The 27,762-nt window shown below is 41.4% G+C and overlaps 1 protein-coding gene across 5 annotated transcripts in view; it reads right to left on the reverse strand.

Annotated features, from left to right (window-relative positions):
* Positions 1–203: 203 nt before the first annotated feature.
* dyrk1b (dual-specificity tyrosine-(Y)-phosphorylation regulated kinase 1B) overlaps positions 204–27,762 on the reverse strand; it is a 38,159-nt gene continuing 10,600 nt past the window's right edge. For 2 of the 5 annotated variants that reach the window (XM_060065390.1, XM_060065388.1), the window contains 12 exons: positions 12,371–12,522; positions 8,720–8,839; positions 7,988–8,176; positions 6,943–7,090; positions 6,440–6,589; positions 5,719–5,855; positions 4,836–4,982; positions 4,417–4,557; positions 4,078–4,198; positions 3,675–3,857; positions 2,524–2,627; positions 204–1,352 (listed from right to left, as the gene is read on the reverse strand). In XM_060065390.1, the coding sequence (XP_059921373.1) occupies positions 771–1,352; positions 2,524–2,627; positions 3,675–3,857; positions 4,078–4,198; positions 4,417–4,557; positions 4,836–4,982; positions 5,719–5,855; positions 6,440–6,589; positions 6,943–7,090; positions 7,988–8,176; positions 8,720–8,839; positions 12,371–12,439 (2,091 nt within the window). In that variant the 5' untranslated portion in view covers positions 12,440–12,522 and the 3' untranslated portion in view covers positions 204–770. Of the gene's footprint in view, positions 1,353–2,523; positions 2,628–3,674; positions 3,858–4,077; positions 4,199–4,416; positions 4,558–4,835; positions 4,983–5,718; positions 5,856–6,439; positions 6,590–6,942; positions 7,091–7,987; positions 8,177–8,719; positions 8,840–12,370; positions 12,523–19,975; positions 22,018–27,762 lie in introns of those variants that run through there. The other 3 variants (XM_060065387.1, XM_060065386.1, XM_060065389.1) reach the window with 3 other exon arrangements.

The following is a 27,762-nucleotide window of genomic DNA, read 5'->3' on the forward strand; positions in this document are numbered from 1 at the left end:
CCCTTCATGTGCCCCGACACATTCTCCTACCAGACACCCCCCACTTCTACCACATGAGAGAGAGAGAGAGAGAGAGAGAGACAGAGAGAGAGAACAGAGGGACAGGGGGCTGTAGTCCAGAAAGATTTCAACCGTAGTCCTGTTCCTGAACCTTTACGTCATTGAAAATTAAAGCTGGGAAGCATTTTCATTTTTCAAAAATGCTAACATGTTCTTGTGTTTTCTAACTGCTGTGGGCTGAAATAGCATTTCTCTTCATTTTTTTTTTTTTTTTCACTCAACTCGGTCCTGGATGAATGTGGGAAAATGAATCCAACGCTGTCATTTATAAAACTCTCCCCCCCCCCCCCCCCCCCTCCTCCTTCAGAAGCAGGAACAATCAAGTAAAAACACACAGCTCCTCAAACCACAGAAAAAAATCTAATATTAAACAACAATATTCATAAAAACAAGCCAGTCTCAATTGTTCCATTCTAATTCACAGCTGTTGCTCCTCGCTTACTCTTCAAAGAAGACAAAAACTTAAAAGAAAGAATAAAATAAGCTTTCCCCCCCCCGTCTCCTCCTCCTCTCTCCTCCTCTCAAGTAGAAGAAATGATCTCCTTCAGCTCAAAGTTCACCACTTAGTCTCTGAACTGAGTATGTGTGTGTCTGAGACCGTGTGTCTGTGTGTATGTATGGTGGAGGGGCTCTATGTCTATTTACCACTTTTGTATGTGTATACTGTAGTTGTTAAAGTCGTATGGCTTTAGGGTGTGTTTGAGGGTATATCAAGAGTTGGCTGCCCCTTCGTCCGAGTCCGGTCGCGCCCTGCCGCCCCCCGCCAGGTTATTGTTGTTGGACACGGGGTAGTAGTCCTCAGGAGGCGGGGCTTGGGGCCCCTGGGCACCGGAGGCTGTCCGAGTCCGGAAGGCAGACAGTCCGATTGGCAGAGCTAGGGGCAAGGAGGCGGAGCCAAACTGCGAGGCTTCCATGGAAGACACCGCCCCGCCCAGGTGGTGAAGCCCCAGGGACACGCCCACATCCATGCTGTCACTCATCTGGGGGGAAGATCCCTGCTGGCCTCCGACGCCGCCGCCGCCGCCGCCGCCCCCGCCGCCTCCTCCGATGCCCGTCGGCCCCTGGCCCTGCCGCAGGCCCCGCCCGCCGTTGCCGTGGTGGGTGTAGACCGGGTGGGGGTGGTGCGGCGCGTCCAGGAAGTGACGCTGGTGTTGCTGGGAGGCAGCCGGCTTGTGGAGGAGCAGCTGAGTGTAGGACTCCTGGCCGCCGCCGCCGCCACCGCCGCCACCGCCGCCGCCGCCGCCGCCGCTCTCGCTGCTGGGCCAAATACGCATCTGCTGCTGGGAGGGAGCCTGGAGGGGGAGCAGGGGGGCCACGGGCAGAGGGGGACGCCGTCAGCATACTAATGTGGACGGGAGCAGCCCGCCACACTACCCAGTAGGAGGCCTGGTTGGCTGTCATGATTGAACGCTAGGACATGGAATATTAGGCCCAATCCCATTTCTACCCCTAGGGGTAGAAATGGGATTGGGCCTTAGTATTGAAATGAAGCACAGTTCTGAGTGTGAGTCCTTGATTTAACTGTGTCTGACTGAGACCGTTGACCTTTGTGTTTAGGCGTGGCTGTTGATGCTTTGCCAGGCAATGGTGATGACCACTGACAAAAGGGAGTTGTACATTTGTTTGGGTCCAATCCATTTTTTTGCAGATAAGCACTCCTAAGCTACATGATTCCACTTTAACTGATACGGTGTCCCAATGCCGTCAGCTTTATTATTTCAATGGCTTTCTAGTACTTTTATCCAATATATATACTAGGGTTGCCGCGGTGTGGACATTTTCACACCGAGTAATACACTCGTGTCAACACCGGTATTACCGAGTATATACGGTATAAACTTTGAAACTAGGTCAACCGCCATCTTCTCCGTCAACTCTCCTCTCACACTCGGTGACAGCGTCTTATAACGTTCTATATATAATATTATAATATAATTTTATAAATAATATCACGGCCAAAAGCTCAGTGCGCCTCCGGATGGCCGTAGCGCGGGGAGCTCTCATAGGGATTGGGCTTCGTGGGATTCGTTTACCGGCGTTGCTATGGTTACCGCCGGTCTTGTGCGTTCCAACGGTTTATTAGGTAGCCTATCTATTATTATATATGAATCTATTATTATTACATTTTTATTTACTTAATTATAATTATATTATTAATTTCTACTGAATTTTTCTTTTATTACTGAAAAAATAAATAAAAATACTCTGTGATGCCGGTGTGCAACACCGAGTAATCGGTGTTGTCCTGAACACCGGTAACACCGGTAATACCGTATACCGCGGCAACCCTAATATATACATAACATAGTGTATTACTCTGTGCTGGTTGGTGAATGATCTAATAACATAAGACTTGAACCGTGGCAGTCCATATGAATCCTGTTGAATCCACCTAATTCTTATATCTGCTGTACATTCGAATAATAAACAACACTATATGCATCTGTTTCCATCGGTCAGTACCTGGGGGCTTGTCATCTCGTAGTCTGAGTGAGTAACAGCAGAGTTGTAGTAGCGATTACTGTAGCGGTAGTTACGGTTGTCATTGGAGGAACCACTCGAGCCACCTGGTGAGAGAACACGTAATGAGGATGATGATATTATTACGTCCTTCTTCGAATTCCTGTATCATTGCAAACAAAATGGTTAATTGAAGGAACTACAGTGGTTGGTTATTGAAGCTTTTTTTTTTTTTTTTTTTTTTTTTTAAAAAGGCACCACACATGTTGTAGGAGGAAATATCAGCTCTCTGACGGGTTGGTAGTTCCTTGTTTAAAAATCATGCTTCTCATTGTGAAGCATGAAAAGGTCAACTCTTATCCATTTCTAGTGGCTGCAGGAGCATTTAGATGCAAGGCCAAAACCATTGCTTGCCTATGGTGCAACAAGGTGCCAGCATAATCTTCTTCCCTCTTGCTAACAGAGTACGAAGAAGTAGCAAGTTCATGAGACTTCCAGTCTTAGCATCAAGAGGCAAGCTTTAGTAGGCTACCCGATGGCTTGTTTGGGCCTGATTGATCTATAACAAATTGACCCCATTGTTTGAACCACTGAACAAGCCAAGTAACACCCTTCTCATGAATAGAGCAAAAACTAGAGCTATAATATCTAGTCTACCTGGTTAACTCATTAAATATATCGATAAGTTAACAATTTAAGATGGATTCGCTAGCCACGTATACACTGTGGGAGTTATTTAATTGGAATAAAGAAGTTTGAAAACAGATGGAATAAAAAAGATATGACATCCCTCTATTGATTATTATTTTTCATTTTTCAAATAAAATAATAATATATACAGTTGATTATTATCCTTTATAATATTGACCTTAACCATCAATTCTGAGCTAGAGCAGATGTTTTAAAATGGACCTCTAGCGTGTTCAGAGGGTCGATCAGGATCTACCTAGCATGATTTAAGCATAGCAGTAAGATTGTGTTTAACCATTAGAGGGCAGCAAACCCTCAAAAGTGTGTTTGGGGGGGAAGTGCAGTAGGTGACAATCTAGTAAATGGCCTTGACTTGAATAAGTGACACCAAAATTTCAGGTGCATGTGAACATCTCATAAAACATCCATGGCCATGTATTGATAGGTGAGAGACATCTGTATACCAGAGCTAGAGACGGAGCTTGTAGTGGAGGTTGAATGAGAGTGGTCCATGGCAGGAGACGTGGATGTCGATGAACTTGTGTTGGTTCCCTCGTCTGTTGTCTTTTTGAAGAAATTGTGCTGCAGAGCGTAGAATGGAGTGATTCGGCTCTTCGGGTCGTAGTCTAGCATGCGCAGGATCAGGTCTGGAACACAAAACGTTGCGCGGCGTTGATATGAATTCAGGAAGAAAGTACGACATGATTTATAGGATATGATGTTATATGTCCGTGGTGCGTCATCAATCAAACATCCAATCGAATGGGAGCTTGATCAGGACATTTTTATTGAATCTGTATCGTCACAACATGATGATTAGTGATGTTTAGTGTCCTGTACACTACGGACGTTCTGTTGATCGTTTACCTTTAAACTTCAAGTAGTCACATGGGGCATGACCTGGTTCCCCGGCACGTCGGCCTCCTGGCCCTCCGGTCTCCACCCCCAGGATCTCATGGAGACGTCGCGTGGCTGGAGGTTTATACTCCTGGATCCCCACACACACACACACACACACACACACACACACACACACACACACACACACACACACACACACACACACACACACACACACACACACACACACACACACACACACACACACACACACCGTCAGCTACCGTCGGATTACACCAATCATTTAGAATGGCTAAGAGGAGAAAATTAACATAGTGGTTATGGTACAGGTCAGGATTTAAGTACCTTCTTAATGTCCTTGTTCTTTTTTACTGTCCACAAGCCGTCTGACAGCTTGTCAAAATACTTCCTGGCTTTAGGAGCTGTGTCCAGCATGTGGCTGGGAGGGACACCGAGCACCTCCACGATCTTATTCATCTGGTCCACCTGCAGACGCAACGGAGAGGGAGGTGAGCCCCGCGCTCCAACGACAACATGACATGGTAGAGATAGCTTCAAACCGCACCACCAGAAAGGAATACACACTAACGCATACACATAAGGACTGCGGAGCACCGATGACGAAACTAAATCATTTTTAACATCTGGGGAGAGCCATACATACACGCCAACATTAAGTCAGTCTTTGTTGGCCTTGCCCTAACGCACAGACTACATAAGCATGTCTGGGAACAGGTGCGACTCCACGCGTCTCAGCCGTGTACCTCATTGGATCCACTGAACAGGGGCTCTCCGGTGTGCATCTCCACCAAGATGCAGCCAAGAGACCACATGTCGATAGCCAGGTCGTAGGGCATCCCTAGCAACACCTCTGGGGAACGGTAGAACCTGCTCTGGATGTACTGGTAGATCTGCAGAGGACAGAGAAGGAGGAGAGCGGGCGTCAGAGGAGTGGAAGAGTGTGGAGTGTGTGGAGCGTGTGAATCGAGAGTGGACTGTATGGACCGTGTGAATCGAGAGTGGACTGTATGGAGCGTGTGAATCGAGAGTGGACTGTATGGAGCGTGTGAATCGAGAGTGGACTGTGTGGACCGTGTGAATCGAGAGTGGACTGTGTGGAGCGTGTGAATCGAGAGTGGACTGTGTGGAGCGTGTGAATCGAGAGTGGACTGTGTGGAGCGTGTGAATCGAGAGTGGACTGTGTGGAGCGTGTGAATCGAGAGTGGACTGTGTGGAGCGTGTGAATCGAGAGTGGACTGTGTGGAGCGTGTGAATCGAGAGTGGACTGTGTGGAGCGTGTGAATCGAGAGTGGACTGTGTGGAGCGTGTGAATCGAGAGTGGACTGTGTGGACCGTGTGAAAAGAGTCTTGACGGTGAGTCAGTTCGATACAAGTGGATGAAAGGTGGGATGTAGGTGAGTTTGGATTCTGTCACTCCGCTGAACACTGAGTTTGTTGCATGCTGTTCCAGCCAGTGGAGTGAGAGTGTGGGGAATGGTGTGACACGAGTGCCTTCTTGACCGTCACCTGGGGCTTTGTTCCCGTCTCCATTATTGTGAATTATGAAATGAGGTCCTTTGGAGTTCACCATGGATGTATTGTGTGTGTGTTATTAGATTGATGTGTGTGTGTATATGTATTGCTCACCCTCTGTCCAAGCTGGCAGGAGGATCCAAAGTCGACAATCTTGATGGCGGATCGTTTGGGGTTACATAACAAGATATTCTCTGGTTTCAGATCGCAGTGGATGATTGACAGCTCTGGTGTGGCCAGGAATAATAATGCTGTAGATAAAAACAAAAGTTACATGAATAAGCCTATGACTTTCATTTGTGATTATATATTGTCTTTAATATCATTTGCAAAATCCCTAATAAAACAATCAAAAGTGTCAAATGTTTTATTTGTCACCGCTCAATGTTTTCTTTGACACATCATTTTATCTATAACATATCAAGTATGGACTATAAGCCGTCAGAAATATATCAAATATCTTGAATGCTTTTGGAATATATTTTGAATGGCTTGAGGGTGGTAACTGACACGACACTTCTTATTTAGATCTTGCGTATTTATTTTATATTCTAACAATGAACTCAATGAGCACAGAATTGTATTCTCCAACAAGTAGAATCTAGAGTTTGCTGCCATCTACAGGGGAAGAACATAGTTGGCTCTCTGTGATACAGGCATGGAACAAGACGTTATTGTTCGTAACACAGAAGCCAAATCACTGCGGACTAAAATACCAGGTGTTATTCTCTCTCTCTCATATATTATGTTAGGAGTCAAACACAGACGATAATTCAGATTTTAGTGTGTGTGTGTGTGTGTGTGTGTGCGTGCGTGTGCGTGTGTGCGCACATACCTGTGCAGAGCTGCTGTGCAAATTTCCTGGTCAAGTTGAGGGACACCCCCCTGAAGTTTGTGTTCCTCAGGAGATCATACAAGTTGTAACTTAATAACTCAAACACCAAACATAGATGGTTTCTGAACATAAAGTGACGCTTCAGGTGAACTAGAGAGAAGGAGAAGTCAGAGGGAAACAATGGTCAGTTGGTTCAGAGGTGGGAATAAGAGGCCAACCTTAATACCAACAGCATCGCCCATCTTAAAATAAGACACCTAGCACTACGATATCTGTTGTAGTTCACCTATCCCCCCCCCCCCCTCGTAGTTACTGTTGCCAACTCTGACAAACAAACTGACCAGAGCCCACCATGCCGGGTTGTCCTACAGAGTAACTGTCTGCTATAATTAATCTGTGATGACAGGGTGCTTTGGATGAATGCAAGCCCCCCCAAGACAGTCCGATGATGCCATCCCGCGTGACAATGCTGCCCTAGGAGTTGGGACGTTATTGGTGCTTACCTATGTAATATTTCATCTCAGTGTCGTGCTTGTTCATGAGCTCCAGCAGTCGGAGCTCAATCTGTGCCTGGTTTAAAAAGGCCTTCTTATTCTTTATGATCTTAATCGCCACCCATTCCTGCTCATGGTGGTCGTATGCCTTCACCACCTGGAGGAAGAGAAATATTAAAATTACACATTTATCAAGATCACAATCAGAGTTTCGGATTCACAGGTTCGGATTAGTTTTGTTCCTGGTGTCACATATGCATTATGAATAATAATGCTTTACCTTTAACCTCATTTGTCAGGTCATTAGTCATATTTTTATAGTCTAGGCAAGAACAATGAGTGTTTTGTTCTCATAGATAATATCACTAAGTACTAGTTGAACGACAACCTTAGAGAAGAGTCTTTTATCACGATGACCATTTACACAAGAGAAATGTGTGGATCCTACAACCGATTTCTTTAATTATATGTTATAACAAATGAATAAAAGGAAATGTTTATCATATGTATAACGCGTTACCGGTAAACTCGATAAGAAAAGGGTTCTTTGTTCTATATATAGTTCTATAGCGTCGCTGCAGACAGTAGATGAATGCACAATGGAACTACCTGTTGAGGCCTTAATATTGCTGAAGAGATAGGTAGTACCACCCATCGAGTTGCTAATTTACCCTGAAAGGAAAGTTATGACAGAAACCCCAACCCTTTGTTGGCTGGAAACATATTTTCCCGAAAGTGTATTAAATCGATAATTAAACACCAGGCAATGGCACAGATAGTAGTAAAGATTCATATTGTCCTCATAATGCAGATAACGTGTTTGGCCACACATCTCGGAGTCTCAATGTACTTCATACAAATATTGTCATGTTGGAATGACTAAACACTCTGTGCCGATTTGTTACATCTGTTACATCTTCCAGTGTGCGACGTCCAGAACATTTCTGTTAAAGATTGATGTCAAATACATCTGCTTTGCTTTTCCTGATGCATGGAAAACTTAATAACGCAGACTAGTTGTAACCATTACAACAGTCAACCACTCTTCCTTCACCTGTCCAAAGGAGCCCTTGCCGATGAGTGAGTCTATCTCATAGCGGTCCAGCCACTTCTCTCCATTCTTGACAATGTAATCGTAGTTGTCGTCATCATAGCCATCATTGTAGACTTTCCGCTCCTTCTTAGTGCTGCTGTCCTCTGGGGGCACCTGCTGGGCTCGCCTCTTCTTCTTGGTATAGTACACCTGGACGGAGTGGGGGCACACACAGCACATACCTGACTTGTAACATCCTTCACATCTGTATATCTGGTCCATATGACTGCCACACTCTCCTTTAAAGTAGCCTTCTGATATTCCATTTGCATTTAGTATAATATTGTATTTCAATAAAATTTGATTAAAAATAACCAATGTTTATAGATTCCTTTTGGGTCACTGTGGTTATCTTCCTTCGAGTGATCCTCTGTAAACATTCTGAGACTTCTTTCTTTAATTTACACAGAGCATAACAAGACCAGGGTGGACCCAGCGAGGAGCGACAGAAAAACACCATCCAACAGTATTGGACGGCCTGAACATTTTACTTCATTACAAACAATATAGCGCTTTCATAAAAAAAAAAAAAACAATCAAATGATCCAGCCTATATTTTTTTTACTTTAAAATATGGCTATGTCTATTTACACATTTATCACCTTTGTCTGATACGACGATATACTTTACACTTTTCAGGAAAAAGACTAAATGGGTACATCGTCCATGACACTGAGCGGAACGGTCTCCTACCTCATTGATGTGCTTGTAAGTCTTAATTAGGTCAACGGAAAGTTTCCTTAATGGAGCGCAGGCTGGGTCTCTGAAACTAGGTGGGATCCTCCGCTGGAGTATGGTCATATCAGACAGCGCCTGCAGGAAGACAGGGGTTAGTGGTCGTCAGCTCAACCAGGCACCAATGAATGCTTTGTTTTTGTATTCGTTCTGTCCTGGTGATTACAACTGTGAAAGTAGTTGTAAAAATGAACGAGTGTAGTTTCTGCTGAGGATATAAATGGTTGAGGGATGATCCATTGCTTCCCCCTGAGCTAATAAATCCTCCTAGTGGCGAGGTGCCTCGGGAGTATAAAACGTCTTGCCAGATGTCCTCCGTGTCAACTTTACAGTATACACTTTACAGTATACACTCAGACGCGGCCAGGTTGGACATCGAGCAGGTAAGCGTTCCCACTAGTGGCGCCTACCACCAATGTGATCCATCACATTAAACCATCTTAAATGGTTGGATTTTCAAAATGCCTGCAAAAACCCAATGCAGCCTAACGAGGCAGCTGCTTACGTAAGACAAAGGCAGTAGGCTCACTTCAGCTGGGACGCAGTCAAATGCGTTTGCATATTATAGGCTGTAGAGTGTATGAGATTGATGTCATCTCATTCTATATCGCAAAGGCTGTATTTAATTGCAAAATCTGACTTGACACTAAAACATACTCAATCGCAAACGTGAACGATTGATTTCCTGCTCCGTTGAATATACACACCTCTTCAACATAGCATGGTACAAACATGTTTTGTATATTTGCAAGTTAGATATCTGAAGGCAAATGATTGAATTCCCCAAATCAAGTATTTGATTATAATATATTAATAAAAAAAGGAAAAGGAAAAGGAATATGCCCCACTTGGCAAGTGAAGGGTCTCAGTTGAATGTAGGGGTGGGAAAAATAATCAATTCTTCGATGCATCGCGATTCTCTCTAGAACGATTCCGTCTCGATGCAGATAAATTAATAATTGGAATAAAAAAAAAAATATATTTTTTTTTTGTATTTTTTTTTTTTTTCGCCTGCTGCAACATTCTGTTAGCCCGAGAGGGATACTTTTAGTAATTTTACAATTATTTAATTTATCTTCAGTGTGTATTGGCCAATCTGATTTGTCACGATTGCGATTCAGCCTACGCATAACATGCACGCAAACTTGCAGCAAGACACAAGAACTCCTTCTAATTCAAGAGAAGATTTTTCTTTGATGACATAGAAAAGAATGATTAGAAAGAAAATAAAACTGAAACCTATTTTTTACATACTTCCATATTGTGTTGTAATGCACGCTGCATTGATTATTGCATTGTTCATAGAATAGTAATATTTGTGACAAAAGCTTTTTCTAGTTAAATATTAGATAAGTTAATTCATCTGTTGATGTCTTGAATGATCATCACAAAAGTGGGAAGTGATTAGCAAACTCTGAGTAGCAAACTCAGATGTATATATTTATTTTTTTGAAAATCGCACGATAATCGTTTTAGAATCGAATCGTTGACCTCATAATCAGAATCGAATTGTGAGGTACCAAGAGATTCCGACCCCTGGTTGAATGCCAGTCATATTGAGGTATCGAACCCTGATATCAGCTCTCAACAATTGATGCCTTAGCAGACTTATGTGGATCATGGGTCACCCTGATGGTCTGACTGTAGAAGGGAACGCGTTAGGCTTGTGTCATACTGAACACTGTTACAGTGACACTTAATAAAAAGGCACTCAGTGGGCACATTGCAGGAAGAAATCTTGATCGTTGTTAATGCCAATTAACGATCCATGATCATTACCATTGGGCTGCTTTAAAAAATATTATAGGGGCCTGGAGCAAGCATGTTTATGACTTTCCCGCAAACATTAAACAATTGGAAACTATAATGGTCAAAAAGGCCACCAAATAAGTGAAGGAATTGACCTGTAGATAATCCTATCGTGTTTGGATCATAAGCCCGGCAAGGCCGGTACCAGAGTCAGACTGTGTCTCTCTGATGTCATGCTGCTGTGATCGGACTGATCAATAAAAATTGGGACCTCAAATCTTTCGGCAACTCTTGAGTTGGGTGCGACTATGACGATTAGCACTGTTGGAGGTGTTGAAGTGATGTCCCGGACTTGGCAGACCGCTTCGACCACAGATGTTTTTTTGAGCTCCGTCTGAATTGTTGTGCTTCACTCGTCTATTATCCAATTTGGTAGAGTTGCAGTATCGTCGAAGTGGGATGCCCGACACCATAGTCTGGCACTCGAGCTGTAACTACCTGCATCTGGCCCGCACCCGCAAAGAACTGGATCCCTCCAGTGATCCACAATTATCTCTATGCTATTCTGGAGCCAACCTGTACCGCTAGTAGAATACATTGCTCCCTGATGCATTTCAAGCAACAAGAAACTGCTGTTCAATTTCATCAAAACTATGCTCAATCAACAAATCACCTTTGTTAAGGGATATTTTGAAGCGCTCCCTATATTGTCGAGGCTGTGCATCTTTGAAAACTTAAGACTGAAGCTCTAGTGTCTACACAGTCGGCGTGAGTCGGACCAATGAGGGGAGCCGAAAACAAGGCACACGCAGTGAAGAATCAGTTTTCCTTTTTGATCAATTATTAAAATCGATCAGTGATTTGTTTTAGTAAACGAGAAAATAAAGTTTTAGAACACCAAAACCTAAACGAGAGGGACTGGATGAAGAACGGGCTATACGGTCCAAACTGGGACAGTGCCTAGGAGTCCAGGGTCAGGCTCTGATTGGTACAGTTATATCGGTATTAACGTTGGGTTTTAAAGGAAATATTATTCAGATAACAAATGTAACAAATCTGATTTGAATTTTTTAGCTCCACTAACTTCTACATAGTTTTTGTATTTTTTTTTTAAAGGTTTTATCCTTTTTATTGTAGAGTAAGACAGGAAGCTATGGGAGAGAGAGGGGAAGATAATGCAGCATAGGACCGAGGCCAGGAATCGAACCCCGGTCGGTGCGGTAAGCACTGGGCCTTAATGGCACGCCCTCCCCCCGCTGAACCACCAGGGCGCCCCCTAGCACCACTAACTTAACAAGGTGGGTCTTCATGGAAACAGTAGCTGTGTTTGAAATCGTTCCCTAATCACTCACTCACTATTCCCTATATAGTGTATGATATAGTGCACTATATAGGGAACGGACAAACGAGAATTCAGACACCACGCTGAACATTTCAAAACGACCGCATTGCATTGTGGTATACGGGAGTAACGCGTAGGGAACATCGTGCGTTCAATCCAATTTTGGGTATTTTATGTCCACTATATAGTGAATGAAGTTAACCCCCCGAGAACTCGGAACGCCTCTACAAAACGGCGAGCGCCCTACACAGCGCCCTACACAGCGCCCTACACAGCGCCCTACACAGCGCCCTACACAGCGCCCTACACAGCGCCCTACACAGCGCCCTACACAGCGCCCTACACAGCGCCCTACACAGCGCCCTACACAGCGCCCTACACAGCGCCCTACACAGCGCCCTACACAGCGCCCTACACAGCGCCCTACACAGCGCCCTACACAGCGCCCTACACCCGTGACGGGGCCCGGTTCCGAACACAGCCAGTCACCGTGGCGCCCGGCGTGGCGGCGGCGTTACCTGCTGCTGCTCTGCCATGGAGTGGATGGAGCTGAAGGAGGGGTGGGCGTGGGTGTGCTGGCTGGTCATGGCTGGCTCAGCAGGGGAGAAGCCCTGGGCAGCGGAGGAGGAGGAGGAGGAGGTGGTGGGGGGACATCCTGAGCTGCTTCCACCTGGGGAGGGAACACATACGATGGATACGCCATTAGCGGAGGTCTGTGATTAATATTGCGCACGGACCCGTCGGCCTCCAGGGACGCCAGCCACAAAGGAAAGCATTGTGGTCATTGTGTTATCCGCCCCCCCCCCCCCCCCCCCCCGGATTCAATATGCATTCCGTATGCCGTTCATGGTCCTTCTTGTCTAGGTCAACTGGTAGAGCATGGCATTTGTGCCGCCAGGGTCGACGGTTTGATTCCCAACTGCTGAGTATGTGTGTGCACACAACGTTGCTTTGCTGAACATTGCTTTGCTTGAGTGAAGAAAAATGAGCATCTTCAATACAGTGTTGAAGCACAACAAATTGCATTCAACTCTTTGTTTGTGATTTGAACAGACAGTGATTTCGGAAATTCTGAACAATTTAAATTAAATGATACAATTTAAATTACTGAACGACTAAAATAGTAGCTGTATAAAAAGGTTTCCTTCAATTCCTTAAAATGTTAAAAGATGCATTTGAGCTAATTTGTGGTTAAGAGACTTTGTGGCAGCTGTAGTGTACCAGGGAAAGCGCAACAAAATATAAAATAACGTATTAGCGATTTCTTCCTTCTCTGAATGTGAATGTCCGTTGGTGGGGAGAGGGGATCATCTCTGCATGTATTGACCTCACTGTGTGGACACAACTAGGTAGTTCAGGTCCGAGCACCTTTCCACCAGCCCATGTTTTCTACCTAACTAAACGAGAGAGCAAATAGCAGTTAAACAAGCGAGCCTAGTTCATCCTATTTGAACAATTGGGCAAATAGCCGGTCCATGACCTGTGAGTTCACATTATGCAAATCCAAGCAAATAACGTTTTGTTTTACACACAAAATTCCTGTGTGGATTTCCTTTGTCTACACATTCAGTGTCCTCAGCAAGTCGACTCCATTATGTAGAACTTTAGGGACCGTTATAGGACTGTTCCTCATCATGTCCCCCTCAAAAATGTTCTCCAAAGAAACCGAAAGGGGCCAAAGGCTGAATGAATCCCACCTGCTCCTCAAGGTAGCCATGTAACCTGTGCAATGTTCATTGCCAACATTAGCAATGGTTTGGTTTCAATGGACAAGATGTTCTAGAGGTGCCTGGGCCCTCAGACCTTGCGATGCCGTCCAGAGGAATGAATGAAAAAACAAGAAGAATCAAGAGACGATCTTGATGTAGGCCTTTGTGAATGGCTTATGGTTTTGGATTTATAACAATTTGGAATACACAAAATGTACTAGTACAAGAAGAAAGTACTAGAAGAAAGTAACAAGAAGAAAGAAATCTGTATTCGTCCATATCAGCATAAAGTCAATATGGGTTCTTCATTTGTATGTTGCCATTTTTATGATAATGGAAATCATGGTAAATACTTCAAGGCCAAATGTAAAAAATTAACAGACAATCCTCGGCATCTTAAAAATCCTGTATATTCATCTCTCCAACAGATAAAAAACACATGCAAGTCTCAGTTACAGTTAAACAAACAAGACAAACATGTACAAAAAATGTTCAATGTTTCTCAAATGGAAATGGGAAATAGTTGGTGCCGGTGTGGTGTTAATATATGATGTGGTCCCGTCAGCAAGTAGTGCAGAATATCCCAAAACGTGTGAGACAGACAGAGCTTTCTCCCCTCTTCCTTTGTGACCACCCGGTTTGTATTTTCTGAGACTCGGAAAGCATTTCCAAAACCTTACTGAAAATATTATATCTCTTTTGCAGCTAGTGCAAAACACATTTAGCTAAATAAGCCACTGGACAAACCAAGACTAACCCCCTAAACCTAACCCTGTGGCAACACACATGTGTGTGTTACCGGCTGCAGTTAGGGCTGTGGAATAAATATCAGAAATGTCCGAAATCTGTTGATTGTGGAGGAGGTTGTGGTATTTAATTTGACAATTAGTAAGGTTGAACAACCAATTAAAACTTTTTAGCTATTAACTGCATAAAGCAGCAATGTTCAGATACACAGATTACCATATTTGATCATGTAGGTCATGTCATTTGCCCATGTTCAATGTTAATATAATATAGGATGGTAGTATTTCAGTAAAGTATTATAACACAAATTGTATAGATTGCTTAAGTCAGAAGGATGGTTTATATGTAGCTCTATGAGTAATATGACCAATGTCTACTGAGCAATAGGGTTAGGTTGCTGTTGTCTATTTGCCTGTCCTTATTAGGGATGATCACAGAGGGGGAAACGGAAACTGGAGTAAGGGCTAGTCACTCTGTCTGAGAACACTGTTGTTATGAGGCAGTAAGTTCTGCCCTGAAAAGAGAGATGACGTAGAGAGAGAGGGAGAGTTTGATCAAAGAGAGAGTGCTAGTATATCTGCCTGGCACTGAAATAAGTGCCTCCGTCCCTTTAAGAAGCCAAGAAGCACTCAGAGCACTTCCTCACTGTGACAACCCTCTTTTCCGCAATACCATTGGCCAAGGCCCCCCTCCCTCAGTCTGAGCTGATTGGATGTTAGTATCCAAGGGCTGGCTGGCCAGCGCTCTATAAATAAAACGCTGTGCTTTCTCAGCAACCAGCCCCTCTCCGTCTGTATTGCTATTTACTTCTCTCTTCTTTTCTTCTTCTCTACCAGCCTGCAGTAATAGTTAGGGGCTGGCTCTATCTCCCTCTATCAACCAAACATAGAGCAGTAAGACAGTACTCTGTTCTTGGTTTAGCACGGGCTCATAATACATATAAATCCCTTAATAAATACAAATCTTTCTTCAAAAGATTTAACACAAAATATTGGTTAAAAATATGATACAATTCTAGGAAAAGCCTTGTCTAAAGTATCTATACTGTTACAATACTATTAACTCTATTCCTCCTCTCCCATTTAGTCAAAATATGATCATTTTTAAGTATACATCATCTATTAATGATAATTAGCTTTGGCTTTGAATGCCATAGGACAGTGAAATAGGACATAAACATAAGCTATGTAATGTAACAAACTACTGATGGCAAAAAGCTTTTGTTTCTTATCTGGGCTTTGTTATAATCACCCTTATATTCTGTTGTAATTATAAAACAATGTAGTATAGAGGAAGTAACGTCATATATATGTTTTTCTTATTCCAAGCCTTTCATTTTGTGGCATTTCCACTGGATTTATATATCTTCAGATATCTACTGAAGGATTACACATCCAAAGTTATAACAGTAACGGAGTATTAGCAGGTCAAGTGCATATCTCTCCCTATTGTCAATGGCAGAAGCATCATAGCACAACATTAGCAACTTAACAAAGCAACATGAACACACACACACAACATGAACAAATAAGTCTTTCCGCACACATTTCAACCATTTGGATGAGTTATAAATGCTGGAGTGGACGTATCCTATTAATTTGACCATGTGGTTATCTGGACTCGGGTTGTAGCTGCGCTGTGTTCATGGTTTGCTTCTCAGACTGACTTAATTGTATATAGCAAAGCTGGGAGACTACTATCTATTTCTAACTGCCCATCGTTTGAAAATGAGAAGATTTTCAAATGTTTTCTCACAATTCGATCTAAGAATAATAATAATCAGGCACTGTATTTTTCACAGATCTAATATATAATCAAATTAGGGCTGTCGAATGATTAAAATGTTTAGACTTAATCACATTACAGGCTGTGATTAATCACAAATTTAAAATACTAGAATTCACTTATATTTTTGTTTTCGAATGGGTGGTGATAAGTAATAAATATTTGTGGTGTTGAGGGAATAATGCATGAAAAACTGGTAAGAGGAAACAAGTTTCAATGACCTTCATCGTGTAACAATGTGCAAACTATATGGAACTATTGGTTACATAGAGGTCCCGACAGTGGAAACTCTGGAATACTGCTGAGGGAGGTAATAACATGTGTGTGGTCTACTGCTGAACTTCAAACTTAGCTGCCACCTGGCAAGCCAATTGGCAGGGACCACGATGACAACAGGGATTAAGAAATGAATCTTCAATGTTGCAAATCAAAACAAGCTAAACTTTGTATGTGACGACCCTGTTTGAGCATGTCCCGCCCACTTAAAACATACCTCCATTCTAATTATATTTAAGTGCTGGCCTGTATTGCTTTTCAGGTTTTCAACACCTCCACTTCAATTTAAACTTTCTTCTCTGTAATCCCTGTACAAATGCCTCCATTAAGTTCATTCTTTCCTTGTTTACCCTAGTATCAGCTGGAAGAATCAAAACATAAACCAAAGCATGTTCTTTAAACTTCTGCAATACAAAAAAACAAAGGGTTAGTCACATAGGTTGAGTTACACGGGCAAAGTTTATGAGTAACACCATGCCATTCGTAACATCTGCATGGACAAATCTGGATGAACTATGAAGTTTCAGCCATAGTAAATTAACTTGCACAATACTTTTGTATCAGGATGTCCCTTGGATCTTCCTGTGTGGGGAGTGCAGGCTTTCAAGCAAATTCCCTGAACTATGTTAGTGAATTTTGTATCTTCAGTCATATTAATACAAAAAGAAAATTATGAAACTTTTTTTTGTGCCAAATTAATTTGATGTAAAACAAACAATGGACGCCTATTTCTACAAATGAGTGAACTCTTTATAAAGTCTGAGCTGCATCAGCCCAGATATATTCTTTGTGGTTCTGTGCCTAATTTGAGGTTCCAGACATTCAGTAAAACCCAGCTCCGTGGGAAATGCAAGTATGAAATCACAAAGTTAAAGTAATTGCGTAATTCCCATGCAGACTAGGTAAAAAGGAAGAAATTATTTTACTGAAGACTTTTAACTAACCAATTTCAGCATACCATTTAAGATCAAATTGCTCAATCATCATAACATAGGATGTGACTGCACTTTGCTAGACAGAGAACATCCAGAAGACCATCCAATTGGGGAGAATAATAAGTAGCTCTTTTAAAAAGGTGTAATCTATAAGATGTATGTTTTATTTGAGCGGAATTTGTTTGAGATGGCATAGACATTTGTCTGATATTAGAGAATATCTTTTTACGAATTGACTATTGCCTATGGAGTCAATTTAGATTTTATGCTGCTCCTGACTCGTTTCTGAACAATCACCATTCATCTCTTGTCTGATTGGTTTGGGGAATCCATCTTGCCTATCAATCACATGTGTGTGAAATGAAACACTTCCAATGGAAGAGATAGGTAAGGGGCAAAGAGGGAGGGGTCATTATTTTAGTTACTTTGTTTCAAACTCTTTCCATCCACAGCGATTTCTTGTCACAACTCTTAAATCTTAACCAAGTGTTTGTAATGAACTATGCTACTCATATTAATAAGTATAGTCACTCAATAGCTTTTGATAGAATTGTCTTTACAGAATATCAAGCAGAGGCTGCTTATGACAGGTCAAAACAGAATGGCTCAAGAGTTTTTGAATAGACTACCAACAGTTGGCCAAATGGAAATCAATCAAGGTGGCAGAATATATTATTGTTACCACATTATAAACACACCAAGATAATCCTGAGATTCACAATCCTGAGAATCCACATCACAAATTTCAGAATCAAGAGAGGTATTGATTGAAACAGGCACACATGCACAGCTTGACATTCACACAATAGTTCATTCTCAGACGAAACCATGCAAACTTATTAGCCAAAACACCTATACTTCACAGAAACCCTTATTTCCTGAATAACACAGCTCTCCTAGAACATAGGCAAATTGCTTGGTCAAAAGTCTTAGAGCAAATGTATACAACTTTCAAATAACTACTTGATGTAACATCAGATTTGTTTTCATTCCTTCTACATTTTGTCCCGCGCAAATAACGACCAAGGAGGAATATTAACATTTGACCGGTACTGCATCATACAACATATATTAGGGAATTCCTCCCAAAATATATTTGTGTTAAACTACTACTTTTGCCAGATGTCTTGACTGATCCCAGACTAGGTAACATGGATTTAAAGTATTTAAATCTTGGAGTACAGTAGATACACTTTGAGGTCATCGTTGATATAAAAATGCAATACTACAAGTTCGTAGATAAGTCATATTTACCAAATAAAATAAAGCAAATGAATAATGTGACTTCAATTGCAACAGCAAATCTACCACTATTATTATTAGATTACTGCATGTCAATACATTCTTTGTAAATTAATCAAAGCTAAATTAACTAAATTGTCTATTCACCACATCTATAAGCTCATCTTGCATTTCTTGGACTTGTACAATGGCAAATCACGTTAACAGCATGTTCCATCAAAGGCCTACGTTTTTGTGGAATTGCCAAAAATATGTACCTGACTATGGCTTGTGTTTTGGTGCTTCTGTGTATGTGAAAAACGTATCGTCGTATAGATTTCTGGGTAGATGTGAAAAGTATAACATTTACCATCTAACTAACAGATATTAGTAGTAAGCTAAAATAATGTTTTCATAAATCAGTGAGAATCCCAAGTGAATGTAGGATCCTTACTCAACAGTTTTTTGATTCAGCCACACGTTAAAAAACAACACTCACTTTGCCTAAGATTGGCATTTAGCAACCTAGACAAAATTACCTTAGGTGAGATCTGCATATAAAAAAATGATCATTACAACAATCATGCTGCTTAACTGTAGCTTATTTTCTAGTATGAACTACAGCCTGGTCTCACAAATCAGACCTCAGATTAACATCTGAAGTCTGATAACCGACGATTTCATTTCCTCAGTCGAATAGTAACGAAACAGGAAACCAGATATAACTCCGCCCCTTACAGTTTCTGGTTTCCGGCCCAGGCTGTGTCGACTCCTCCCAGAAGTTTTGCTGGTTACACTCTAGATGAACATGCACTCCCCTACTAAAACATAATAACACACATACGAGATGCGTGTTATCCACAAACACGCACACACTTGAATTTCAGTAATATGTGCACAATTTCAATTTCAATGAGTCGGGTAGGAAACGCAGGGTCATTCTCGTCAGAAATATACATTGATGTTCATATCCTGAAATACGCACGCCCAACTGCCTTCTTCGTTCCCAGAGTTCCTTCTATTCCAGACCGACACTACGTAATTTTGGACTAATTATAATTTGTGGACTTGTCACCATGGTTACTTTGCACTTGGTCCAACATACCTTTTGGTCATAAAATACCATATCCGAATAAAACATGAAACTGAAACCAAATCAGCATCTTAATACACATTTGATATGCCATACAGGCCAGATACAAAATCAATGGTAGCATAGATCCATATAATTTACAAACATAGGAAAATCAAAAACAATCCCAAAATGATTAGTTTCATCAAGCAAGAAAACAAGAATGAAACCATTAGTTCCCTTCTTTAGTCTGTATTCCTCAGAATGTCAAAACGATTATTTTGAGAACTCCTACACTGCTCTCAATTCAGCCACTATTGCCAGTAAGCAGATAGGCTGGTGTTGAGTTTAAGCTTGTGTATGTGTGCTAGTACTGACTTTGGTTGTTCTTTCGAAGCAGTGCAGAGGTAATCCAGGGCTCTGACTGGACCATCCTACTGGAGGGTGTAGCCTTCTCCTCCACTGTTGACGACGTGATCACCATGGAAATATTTGGCGTTAAGTCGACACAGCAGGGAAACTGTCAATCAAATGCTGTGCGATGGGCAGGAGTGGAGTCACTTATTGTTTTCAATCCCAGAGTTCACTTCGACAACTTACATCCAATCAGATCATTTGAACGCTAATTGGTGGGAAACCAACCAACCAATCAAAAGGCACCGTCCCCTCTGGCTTGTTGTATTATATTATTATTATTATTATTGTGGTTTCTAAGGCAACCAACTGGCGTGCAGGCAGCTTGTCCGTCTCTTTCAGTGTAAAAATATAAAGGATTTAACTCTGTTCTGTTTTGTGGAATAACACTATACATATACATCTCTTTTCCTCCATATATATTCTTTCTCTGTGGGCATTGGGAGTTATGGGTGATAAAATATTTGGTTCTTTAAATAAGCTTTTTTTTTCTTTTGTTCCATAATTTCATGCATTATTTTTTTGCTGGAAGTTTCTAAATCTCCAAGTCGTTTGTGGATGTTAGTTGTCCAATATAAGCCAAATCAATAAGACTAGCTGTTTTTACTGTACCATAGGCTTAGCTTGCATGGACATTCAACAAATCCAAGAGTTTAACCTGGGCTACATGGTTAAAAATGGCCTTGCAGAATTTAAGGCAGGCCATTAAGCTATCTAATATTTTTAAAGTCCATTATAGTTTTGGTTCTTTAAGAGTAGGTAGTTTTGACTGAAAGGTAGACTTTAAGTGGCAAATAGTAACTTCCGGTTAGTTAAAGTAGAGCCTTTAAACAGCTTCAGCAGGCATAGGTCATTCAAGGCATAGGTCATGCACGAATCTAACACTGCACAGTGCTAGTAAAGCATACTGTCAAGATTGCTGAGCTGGGTGGTGGAAAGGGTGGAAGAGGAGGTGGAGGGGGTTAGAATTTCAAGCCGCCTGCCTTTACCCCATCCCTAACCCTAAAAATAGGTCCAATTACTGCACTTTCTAAAAGACTAAGGACTAGACGGACCTGGGTTAGAAAGAGCAATGCAATATTTTCGATGACGATACTGAAGCAGCACTACCACCACTACTGACAGTGTATACAAGCCTTTACAACCAACACTTTAGGTTAAATAGCTTGTGTTTTGGCTGGCTTTACCGGAGCGGGTGTGGGACGTCAGCTGTGTTAGCTAGGTGCTAGCCAATAGGGGGGGAAACAGGGGGGCATTCTAATAAAATGCCTGAGAATAGCCTAACCCCATTCTGACTATGTAAATGGCAGGGACACGTGAACAAACAACTTCGAGTCTAATTAAACAAAAAAAAAAGGGTAAAATTCGAAGTTCATTATTACAAAAAAGACCGTTTTGAAAAAGCCAGAGGGAACAATCACAGCTCGAATATTAGTTATCGACCGAACGTATCGGTACGTTATGGGAGAAGGTGGTGGAGGAATTACGATTGATAATGGCAAATAAATCCTGGATATCCTTCGTCGAGTTATGTTAAATACAGGGCAAACATCTGAAGACTGTAATCCACTTTCGAACTCTTTTCAAGCCTTTTTCTTCTGTCCAACAAAATATAATTATCTTTATCCACAACGCGGGGAACACACTTTAAACGAATCCTGTCCGACTGAACCCACTAAGTGGTGTTTGAAAACCCGACCGCGGTTTCAAACATGTCAAATCCAACGGAAGTTCCTGAGCTGACCGTCAGACGCCTTCTGAGCTTTTCCAAGTTAACGCGAGCGGTAGATGTTCTCCTTTCAGCCTGTTGACCGACGTTTATTTTCCACAAATCCTTTGGTAGTTTCGTCGATCGACGGACCTTATTTTATGGCGAGGTGTTGTTTTGATCATCCGAGGTGAAAAGCATCGCAGGGCGACTTCAGTTGATATTCCTTGCCCATATCCGTGGCGTATTTCCCCGTTATCCGGCGGCTCTGGCAGAAAGAGCCCAGCTCCCCACCCTGCGATCGGGACTATACCATTTCCTTGATGTCGGGGGTGGAACTAGAATGTCTGACGCAGCTTCAAGCACATTTTTTTCCAAACCATATAGGATACAATACATGCATACACGACAATGCAGCGTTGATATCACAGATATGAGATCCACCGTATCTTACCAATTGGACTCAGATAGACATTGTTTAACATAATTGTAGCAGAATGTATGTCAGTGTGGGGGGTCAGTACACTTCCCTCCGGCCACAATACTTAAGCCCATGCAGGCCTTCCCTGGATTGTCCATTTATAGTAACAGCAGGATATATATATTGGAACTTTATATGTGTACATACATGTCACGCTCTTATTTAAACTAGTCTAATTGAAATACTTACTCAGAATCGTTCATATATTCGGACGTACGTTGACATCCAATAATACAAAACCTGCCGAAATCAAGCGTAGTGTACAATATCACACACACATCTAATTGAACAATAACAACTATGGATTAGTAATCTAATAAACTCAACAACTAGTCTTTAGACATAATTTGGTCGTAATGCGCAGCTTTATGGTACAAAGTAACAAAGAATGGCTTGTGAAAACCCCCAAAACATTATTTTAAATAATATAAACAAATGTTGTATGCTCACTAAATATGCTCATACAACACAGCAAAATGGAAGATACATACTACATGTTGTTGCAAATAAATGTATCTATACATAAATATATCATCAGAATATAATTGGTGAGCCAAATATTACACATGGGATGTTCTAATGTGTGAATCTAAACCTTAGAGGTTTGGTGAAACTGAAGAGTTTGTGCAAGCTATCTGGTTTATTAAAGCATTCTAGATTGTTATTATCGTTAATTTGTGATATACAACAAGTTTATCTAACCTACACCACACAGAATTGGCTTATGTCGTTTTCCCAGCGTATATGATATTCCTTTTATTTTACTTGTGCTAAAGCGCGCACACACGAAGCCTTTTTCTACTCCCCTCTCTCTCCCTCCTTTAGTTCCTTCCCCAGTATGCTCTATCCTAGTCTGTTGCTATCCAACATCATGGAAGCTACGACGCAATTGGCCAGATCGAGTTCTGTGCCCCATCGCCATTGGCCACAGGATGGATTTGTAGGCGGGGTTGTCGGGTATGTTTCACCATGCCTCCTCCAAGTGTGCGAGTCAGCAATGACGCGGATAGTTTGAAGAAACCAGGTAGAAGGGAATGGGGGTTGGTTTTAATACAAGGTGAAAGAGGAGCAGAGAGATAGAAGGAAATTGAGAAAAGAAGAGAAGGAAAAAATGGCAAGGGGGATTGAAAACGGACAGAGCTCCCATAAGCGCATGCCTATAGAGTAGCATTCCGCAGAAGAGATGAGTGACTTCCAGTCAAAGACTAACTGACGCTTAAAGTTATTCCACTGTTGCTATCCAACCATTCCGAGCTAAATCAGGCACAAGGCTGCCTGGGAACAGCTCAACATGCGTGTACAAGAGGGGACTAACCAGTAGGAAGTTTGTTCAAATTTAAAGGAAACCCAATCCACCCATAAACAGCAGTGAATCAGTATTTGTGGACTAAATTCTCTGTCGATAATTATAGCAACCTCAGTCATAGGTCCTTTACGTTTCCAAAATACATTCTGGATACAAAGTAAATCAATTGCAAATTGAGACCAAGATTGTCACTATTACAATGGTTCTGTGTAATGATTAATAAAAAACAAACAGAAAAGACAATTCAAATATTTACAAGCCAGTACTACCTTCTCTTTGTGTGTGTGTGTGTGTGTGTGTGTGTGTGTGTGTGTGTGTGTGTGTGTGTGTGTGTGTGTGTGTGTGTGTGTGTGTGTGTGTGTGTGTGTGTGTGTATAAAGATATTGTCATTATGAATAGAGATGTTATGAGAAGGTAATTATTATGAATAGATCCCAAGCCCCTATGTTGTGCCAAGACATTAAGTGCTCACATTTGTTCCAACAAGCATGTGCATGAAGATTTGGGCCAAAGGTTGCATTGATATAGGGCTCTTTATCGTTAGATTCTAAACAAATGAGTAAAGGACAAAAAACAGGCTGTAGTTTCTCCTGCTGTATATCCTTATTTATAATTTTGTTATGAATACCCTAAACCATAATCAATCTTGGGTACATTAAACTTACTATAGATAGTCAAACTGATAATCTTTTCAATGAGGGTGGCAAATACATTATACAACAATCTTTGGTCTTGAGGGTTAGAATGTGTACATCTTGATCTAATTGAAACACAATGCTTGGACTTTAAACATAAAAGTTTCAGTCACATTAAGAAGAACAATCACATGCTAGGGTTTTATATATGTATCCACCCTCTGAACAATAATGCAAATGCAAATGTCAACACAATCATTAAGCAATCAAGTATTAAGCACATCACCTAGAACAACATATCTAGAGGACACATTCCTCTCAAACCAATGAAGCCAAAGTGGATGTTTCACACTGTCAATATAAATGTACAAAGCCATGAAAATATTGAAATTTAAATTGTACAAGGTATTTTATTAGTATTAGACTAGCAAGTCCCGAAGCTCATTCCTCAAATCGAAAAGTGTATTTTTAATTAGCTGATGTAATCTCTTTATGACCGTTCAGCAAGACTAGCTAGGTGTGGTCACCACAGGATCAAAGCCCTTCCAGTTCACCGATCCACACTGCCATTCAAATGCACGTTCGCCTCTTGCCAACCATTGCCCATAGAACATGTTCATATTGCCATCAACAATCACCAAAATGGGTCACATTTTATATAACTTTCTGAGCACACTGTTCTTTTCTCACCTTGAAATCCCGACAGTAAGTTCAAGCAGGCGGTTGGTCCCATGTCTTAATTGTGCATGTTCTTTTGAGCCATGTTCTACCCTTTCGTTATGAGTCCTTTTATTGTTGATTTATCGTATGTATTTCAGGGTTTCAGTCCCATTCCAATAGTTAGAATAGCCTGTAAAAGGATAGTTGGACCAAAAAATCTTTCTCAGAATAGATAAAATACTTTTGTCCAGTATGCAATTACAAGTGAATAACTGCACTTGCTCTTATAAACAGTACTTAACATAGACTGAGCAATCAAAACACACATGTCACAACCACATAAAACATGATTTCATACCGCGTGCATTTGAGGAGATGGTAATCCGATCTCTGGCAATGAGATATAGCTGATATGTTGAATGCCTGATGTGTTTTTTTAATAGGGTAGCAACAAAGAAGAGCCAGCACCATGTTATAGACTTCCTACTACTGAGCCGGTCCTTGTTCAGGCAAAAGTACTAACCTAAACTAACAAGCTTCAATTTTAGTCACTACAGTAGTACAGCTATTGTTCTGCAGCATGGAGGACACACAATGCTAACTGCAGTAACTTACAGGTCAGTAACATGCCATCGTCTGTGCGGGGGAGTAAGAGAGAGAGGGGACATAAACAACAAGTATAAATAAAAATGATCAATTCACCAGCAACCCCTGCACAATCCAGTGTCATGCCTTTGAAATGATTACTAACCGACACTAGCTACAACTTTTGCCAAATGTGTGTAATTCAGGGAACACAAACAGGTGAAGTTGGTGTCCAATGTGGTTCCCAATCCCAGTGTTTTCATGATTGAAAGCCTGCTAATTGCTAACGCTGCTAACAAATGTGTGACATGCAATAACTTTGCAGAATATGAATATATACTGAATGGGATTGCAATGCATGCCTTGATAGTAGTACAGACACATTAAGGCAGGCACTGTTTAACAAAGCCCATCAAAGACCACACTGCTGCAGTGATTTAGCTTGAACCTGTTCTGATTCTGGAAATCCTACAAAAAACATTTGATCTCTTATCGATTGCTCTCTATCACACACTTTACATGTTTCTGAAAGGTTGGCATGTCAATGTTTTTGTTGATGGCCAAGTTATGTACAGTTAGTTCCCTCATGCTTGATGAAGTGTACGATAGCGTCTTTGACTATAATGAACCTCGGGGTGAACCTCGAAAACACACTCAGCGGGTTTGTCTTCAAGGTTCACGCAGCATGGTGTAGCAGGTGTGGGCCGGTACCACTACTTTTGCAACTTAAGCTGCAATTTGCAAGCTTAATTGACAGTACATTGACTTCCATTAGAGAGCTTGCACTGGCCTAAATATCAATACATGTATCATATTTGTTATATTGTACTTCCTATGAAGATGGAAATCTTTGCCTACCAAAAATAATCAATGTATAACTTTCACATTTTGGTTAATAAAATATAAATTAAAGCATTTTGCCGTCATCTGTACATTATATTTCCTCAAAAGTTTGGCAGATACACCCACAAGCAAAAGCTGAAAAGCTAGGTTGAACTCCCCCAAGAGGAAAGGAGAGCAACTTGGCAATCAAGCGACCCATTCACTGGTGGAGAGTGGGAGAACGGCGTTTTGGATGTCATTCATTTATTATTGGAAAGAACAGATTGAGTTTAGAAAAAAAGACTGCAGTGAACTAGAAAACAGGGTGATGGGTGGCTGCAGAATAACCCAACACTGAGCTCACCATCGAGCAAGTTTAAATGTTGACATTAAAGACTGATACCAATTGTGTATGATATATCTAGTAATGCCTATTGAAGAACAGCTCCTCTTTGACTGATGGATAGATGGAAAGAAAGCATTTGTGTTCTACCCTATTTAAGTACACGCTGTAACTTATGTGCTTACAGGCAATGTAAGCTAGCAAGTAACCATGCCATTGCCCCAGGCTACTCTGACATTATTCCTCAGCTACATGAATGGTGCATGCACACAGTGTAATTAATAATTGCATAGCTGTTAGGTTGCTACAGGTCAAAAACTTCAAATGCATTGTTCCGGGTTGAATTTGAATATGGGCGGTAGGCCTACCTTTTTATTTCTAATTGCTAGCATTTCCAACAATGGCTGATGTGTTGCTGTGACATCGTTTCAATTTCAATTGACAAATCTGGTTGAATATAATACTACTTTTATCATACTAATTTGTCATTTTTTACTACATAAGTTAAACCACAGGTGGGGTCAGTAGGGGATAAACAATGACAACATTGATTTGCATACTGAAGAACTAAAGTCAAATTACGATCAATCAACTCTATACCAGTGAGATACATTGGAAGTCCTAAAAAAAAATGCAACCACTCTCACAGGGAGCCAGGATGCAAATGTTACGTGTGTCATGCACTCAATAGGTTTCCACATTCCCTTAACTCCATGAACTATCAATAAAAACTGCATGGAATAAGGATAATAAATGTAAACATATATAAATCATGGTACACAAACAATTGCACCTAGAGATGATTGCTGCTGTCCATCCCTACTGACGGGGCAGCATAAGGCAGGGGAAGTCCCTGAATGGGGCACCACTCTGCTCTTCTATTCTTCTACGCTCCTCTATCGATCGTTTCCCTTACGACACACAGGAATGACGCTTTATATATATATATATATATATATATATATATATATATTAACTAGTAGTCTCTCTTTCTCAAACTGGATCGAACTGGATCAGGTAACGTAAGGTATATATCAGTAGATATTTAATGATGTTGCATTTTGAAAATAATGTGGAATGACAGAGCACATAGCACATAGCAATGTTAGCGCGTTCATTCTAACACTAGTGTTTAAACCTTTATAATTCGGCTTGGCAGCCTTACACTCCACGCTACTTCTTCCTCTCTACTTCTCAGTAAAATATTTTTT

The sequence above is a fragment of the Gadus macrocephalus genome, chromosome 11 (assembly GCF_031168955.1).
Source record: "Gadus macrocephalus chromosome 11, ASM3116895v1".
NCBI classification, from domain to species: Eukaryota; Metazoa; Chordata; class Actinopteri; order Gadiformes; family Gadidae; genus Gadus; species Gadus macrocephalus.